The sequence below is a fragment of the Phragmites australis genome, chromosome 9 (assembly GCF_958298935.1).
Source record: "Phragmites australis chromosome 9, lpPhrAust1.1, whole genome shotgun sequence".
NCBI lineage: Eukaryota > Viridiplantae > Streptophyta > Magnoliopsida > Poales > Poaceae > Phragmites > Phragmites australis.
The window spans coordinates 21,255,850-21,261,957 of record NC_084929.1 but is presented as its reverse complement, the minus strand read 5'-3'; the positions used below and the strand labels follow the sequence as shown (position 1 = coordinate 21,261,957).

Sequence of the window (6,108 nt, the reverse complement as noted above, 5' to 3'; positions counted from 1 at the left end):
TTTGTGATTTTTTAAATTTTTTTTGTATTTTTGGGGTGTTTTTTAACAAAACCAAACTTCGGGGTTTTTTGCAATAAAATAACTTTTGGGGGGAAAATCAAAATCCAAGTGACTTTTAGGAGGGGTTTTGCACTTTTTCCATAAGTTTAACATGATCTTCAGACAATAGCAAACTAATAAGTTTAACGAACCAATCTAATCAGTAAATCGCATGAAAATAAAAAATGTCATATAATTTTTCGGTTCACATAACCTCATTTTTTATCAATACTTAACAGAAAAAGTAAATAACTTCTGAGAAAAAACTTAACAAAAAGAATAGAAAAATAAAAGAAACTATAGTGGAACATTTTCTCCTCCCTGCTACCTTTTTGCCAAGAGCACAAGACTATCCTCACGCCGGCAACAACAGAGCAATTCAGCCTGATGGAAGTAATGAGCCTCTCAACCGGACTAGTAGGGATGAGACACTGGGCTGGGATGCTCAGAAAAACGGGATAAAGACAGGAATGAAAAATAGGATATCCCAAATTTTCTTAGGAAAAACGAAAATAGACTGAAAATGTCTTTAACCGTTTCCATCCCGTTTCTATTTTTTTCCTCAAATACGAAAACGATCAAAAAAACGAAAATGATTCCAGGACGGACATGATTTATCAGTACCATTTCATCACTACATGTATAATAGGGGGCGTAAAAAATGTGCTTAAAAAAACTAGGTTTTTTTCTCGATTGTAGTAACACAAGTGTGCTTACTTAAATACCATTGTTTATATTACTACTAATAAAATAATTAACCGGTTAGTATTGGAAATTAATTTTTATGTAAGTGCTTAACACTCTTCATTCCTTAAGCCGCACAACTTAGGCACCAAGCACAAGCTGCACTAGAGAAATTATAATTGTTCATGCCCTCAGTGGCACCAAGCACAAGCTGCAAAACTCTCGTCGTCGATCCTCCGATAGCCCAGCGTCTGGGCACATCAGGAGTCAGGACTGCATGAAACTGAAGCCGACGCTACTGAATCAAGCAGCTTCCAGCTTCGCAGAAAATAAGGTTGGCATCTTGATAGCGAAGAAGAAATAGCATGAGACGACACCACAAAAGAGAACCAGACAAGGGTATTCCACAAGTCCACAAGGAACTAGCATTAGGTAATACCAAGATAAGCGAACTGCAAATAGCATTGTGCAAGACCAGATTCATAAATAGGACACTGACACGGACATAATCCTCTAAAAACTAAGATTGGTTCACTTAATAGATATCAAGCATACATGCAAATTCAAACGTAGCATACCACTTCAGTTCAGGAAACAAAATACAGCTGCTGCTGGTGGTGGTGCAGTAGCAGCACCCCCCCCCCCCCCCAAATAAAGAGACTCGGACGAACTAGCGCATACAGATTCAGTTCGATGAAGAGACTTTATTGACCAAACTGATACGGACTCGTTACTAATAAGATGGTAAACACTAATAAAGCTCTCCTGATGGAGCATCAGAAGACATCCATGGCTGCTTAGTAGCACAACCGAGTTCCAGGCTTGGATATGTATAGCAAGAGGCCACCGTCTCCAGAGCATTCACGTCACCATGCTTCACACAAGATTTTTAGATTGTAGTTGCTCAGATTCTCTTCTCACCAACCACCCCGCCTCCTGGGAGCAAAAGATGTAAATATCAGTTAAAATGTCCGACATCAAGCAGAAAAAGAATCATATATCAACACATGTTTCTATGCAACAGTCAGAAGTACAAACCTTGGCGTTCTTGCGCCGATCTTTTGGATGTTTCAGGGTCTCGTCCTGGCGCGATCCGGGCCAGCTCAGGCTCCTTCCGGACCACATTCAGTGGAGTTTCAGTTGATTGCTATTCAAAGTCTTCATATTCCTCCTCGTCCAACACATCGCCATCCATATAGGCAGCAACATCCGCTGGGTAACGGAGGATTCCACCAATGCCACCAAAGCCCCGGCAGAACTGCGATCCTTCCTGTGACTTGTTTGTGATAAACTCCAGTGTGCAACCATACTGCTGGTAATTCTCAGCAAACCACTCCAACAGCAGCATCTTGTCAATGACATCAAGTTGTCCAGATGTTGCATCATCTATGAAGTTGGTCTGATCTGCCTCCTGATCCCCGTTCAGGTACTTTACCACAGTTTCTCCTGTGGCGCTGTTCTTCAGCTCATATCGCTTGACATCAAGGTTTTCCCACACAATCAGTGTTTCTACCGCACCCATTTCGAGGGCTGTCATGGTGTCCTGCACACCAAGGACATACTTCCCAGTGTCTTTGCTTATCTCCTCAAAGTACTTTCCAATCAGCTTCTTTTCTTGAACAAACTTGACATCAGATAGCACCTCGGCAGACATCTCGATGGCTTGGTTGAAGCCACTATCCCCTCCGTAAGACACATCAATCATCTTGAGTATGTTGGCTTGCAGGCGTGGATCAAACATCTCAGATTTGCCCAGTTCGGTCTTGAAATCAGCAGAACCAGCGAGAATGAGCCCGACGATGTTTGGCTGGTTGGTGGCAGGATTGATGAAGAACTGCGTCGCAAGCTCAGCTGCTTTACGAAGGTAATTGTGCCGCCTTTCCATGCGCAAGCGGGCAAAACGAACTGCAGACTGCCCTCCTCGGCCATGCTTCTTCGGGAGATCAACGCTGAACCTGTAAAGAACCTCCCTACTGTTGCCACTTAGTGTGCCATAGAGTGTCCCATTGCCATCCATGATTATGAAACCAAACTTGTCATCAGACGCCAGAAGCTCATTCAGTGCCTCAGTGTGAAACTTGTTGTCACAGAGATACAATGAAGCATTTATAGGCCTGAATGGCTCAAAGTCAAAGGTCACCTTCTTTTCCTTGCCATCATCGGTGACAACGGTCCCAGTGTAAAGCACCAATCCATTGGAAGGAACTCGATTGTAAAGCTTCAACCTCTGCTGAGCCGAGGTTATGGCAGCCAACACAGACTGACGGTTGACTCTGCTCTTGATGTTAGAGGCAGTTCCATATTCATCACCCAACATCTTTGTGACTCGAGAAATCTGATCACGAGGGGGCATGATGAGAGAAATCATGCTAGTACCATTGCCCCTGGCAGCATCGAGAGCCTTGATTAACTTCTTGACCTTCCATATCTCAATGTTCTTGTCAGTTCCATGTCCCTCGCCCATCTTGACTAGTGTTTACAGAGCAGCCTTCACCTACAAGACAGAAAGTTGAAGGTCAGGAAAAAAAACGCCAACAACTTCAACAGGTGAAAACTCTACCATACGGAATGACTTCCTACAGAATTAAATATCAAGTAAAGCAAAACCTCGTCTACGAACATAATGCTGCACACTGTGATGGTATTGTCGGCTCAACTAATCATAACAGCAGTACAAAGATTTAGGACCTCAGTATCTTCAACAGTCAAAGCATAAACCATTACCATACCAATGTGGATTTATTGGAGAAAAAATGGCACAAGTTAAGCTATATGTTCTACTGAAGAAGTTATATAAATATATTACATCCTGTGCTGACACACCGTATTCATCCTACATAACTTCCAGATGCACTTATATTTTTGACAGGAAATCAAATTAAGGAGGCACTATAAATACACAATATATGCAGATGCCAATAAACAAGCTAAAATTGACTGAACATAACTACCCGATAAAGGATTCAGCTCCTGCAGCATGCATTGCTGAATAAAAATAACTCCTGTATAAAATGCGGCAAAAGTTGGAGGAGTCCTACGCAAAATTAAGCACAGAGCATGCAAGGTAAAAGTCAATCAAGAAGTGTGCACTGGTCAATCCAGCCAATGCAAGCAACAATGAAAAAACACCAACCATAATAACAAAATGTAAAACAATAGATCTATGACTATTTTAAGAATACTGCTATACACTGAAACATTTGTTTGATGTCTTATGAGGGTTCCCTCTCTAAAAAAGGAAATTAAAAACAGGGAAATCTTATATCAATAGGAGAAACAATCATAATTTTCTACAAGCAGAGCCGAGCATTGGAGTAAATCTTAGCTGAAGTTGCAGATTAGAACATAATGTGAAACCAGAAGCGCTTTTACATGTACGAAAGTTTTTTACACACTTATCTACGAATTTGAAAACATGCTACATATGTTTAGATCAGCACATGAACAACTCTAAGCGAAACCAGAGCAGATTTCAGAAAGGACATATGTTTAGATCAGCACATGAACAACTCTAAGCGAAACCAGAGCAGATTTCAGAAAGGACACATTTATTCATTCCAACAGCGTAAATGCAGACCTCATCTTAACATATAACCTAACGAACCAGAAACGTCTACGTCACGTACTCCACGGTTTTTCGTTTCATAGGAACCACCATGTAAAGTAGATCTAGCGAAATTAACAAGAGCACTAAAATCCTTAGCGTATTTGGGAATAAAAATAATAGATCAAGTTTAAACAACCCCATGCATCTCCAAAATATCAGGTAGCGAACACTACCCAGGTGCAGAGAAACAAGAACATCGGCCCACAAACTTTCGATCGCATCATCAAGTAAAGATCGCGCTACATCACGGCACGATCCGTCAAATCGAACCTCTGGTGTACGTAAGCGCGCTTTTTTTTTTCCGCATCGCTTCGGCAAAAAAAAAGATACTAGCGAAACAAGTTGACCCTAAATGATCTCTCTCTCTCCATTTCGAACGAAAGGCTCTAATTGATCCAAAATCCTGTTTGTACGGTGCCATCTGCGGTGCCAAGAACCCGTATTTTTCGATGATCTGATCTAATCAAAATCAAGCAGCTCGATTTCTAATCTAAGTAATCGCCCGATCGAACAACGTTGAGATCGGCAAGAGGTGTGACGTACCTGTGTGGGCGAGAGCACCGTGAGGGCTGGCGACCGAGCGAGCGAATCTGCAGGCTATCGCCTCGCCTCTCCTCTTCTGCTCTCTCGCTTGGAGTTCCGCCCGTGCGTTGCGCTGCTGCTTGGCCTTGTGAGCGTGGGTGGCGGAGAGTTATATGGGAAGGGAAGGGACGGGACGGGACGGGGAGGTGGAGGAGATGGTTACGAACTCTTGCGAACGCGCACGTAACTTTCGGAAGGCTCCACGTCCACGGGTGCGTACACCGAGGGGCGACGCGGTGTGTGGGAGCGCTGTCTGATCAAGACCTGGAGCATCGAGTGGGTTTCGCAGCAGCTAGAGATAGTAGAGGATGGTTTTTATAATTTTTTAGTTGAAATAAACAGATATCTCTTCTTACATATTGTAGAAATTTAGATTATTAAATTATAACAACTAGAAATTCATCCCTCATCAACTTGTAACAGATTGTAAGTCCAAAAGACCAAAATGCCTATCAAACTTCCAAGTTAATTACCCGCTCTACCACACTCCTCTACCCAAGTCACGTGGACTGAGTTCCCTTGACTTTAATATTAGTTAAAAGATTTTAAATTTTTGTGAGTCATTGAATTACAGATGAATGATCTAGATTTCACACTAAATCGAAATGGTAAATTCGTGAAATTACTACAAAACCTTTGTGCAGTGTTTTTGATACAGTGCTCGCAGTTACATTACTATTTATCATCTCATATTTTATTATTTCTTCGTTTCTTCGTGACTTCACACCCGTGAAGTCCGGAGATTCGAATCCGAGTCACACACCCGAACAGAAATCGGTCTAGCGCGGTGGCCATTCCCAGCGCGGTGACCCGTCCTGGCGCCGCAGCGTCTGTCTCGGCGGCGCGGCTCATCCCGTCGCGGTGCCCCGCACCGGCTCGGCAGTAGCTCCTGGCCTGGCACCCCCTGGCACAGCGGGCAAGGTGTACCATGCACCACGGCCAGCAACTATGGGTGGGGATGACAAAGCATGACGCCTGAGTGGAGGAAGAAATAGGCGCAAATTGAGCTCGCCCGTCGGAGTCGAGGAAGACAACCTTTGCCAAGCTCGATTCGTGTAGAATGCACCAGGATCCGGTCGGAGAAGTGTCATGAGACCTCCCTCTCATCTCCTCGCAGCCTGGGCTGGTCGGATCTGACATGGCTTGTTGGATTTCTGGCTAGCGATGTGCTATTGTGCGGCTCGGTGTGCTGTGTC

The 6,108-nt window shown here is 43.5% G+C and overlaps 1 protein-coding gene across 1 annotated transcript; it reads right to left on the bottom strand.

The window, feature by feature from the left end:
* Window positions 1-1,229: 1,229 nt before the first annotated feature.
* Window positions 1,230-5,032, bottom strand: LOC133928784 (eukaryotic peptide chain release factor subunit 1-2-like). The gene is made up of 3 exons (XM_062375270.1): window positions 4,874-5,032; window positions 1,762-3,217; window positions 1,230-1,659 (listed from the first exon to the last, which is right to left on the bottom strand). Exon 2 carries the CDS (start codon window positions 3,185-3,187, stop codon window positions 1,871-1,873), a length of 1,317 nt encoding a protein of 438 aa, XP_062231254.1. The 5' UTR covers window positions 3,188-3,217; window positions 4,874-5,032; the 3' UTR covers window positions 1,230-1,659; window positions 1,762-1,870.
* Between the last annotated feature and the right edge of the window lie 1,076 nt (window positions 5,033-6,108).

What these genes read in the sequence shown, in the direction of transcription:
- LOC133928784 (XM_062375270.1), bottom strand. Translation starts at nt 3,187, where the DNA reads ATGGGCGAGGGACATGGAACTGACAAGAACATTGAGATATGGAAGGTC.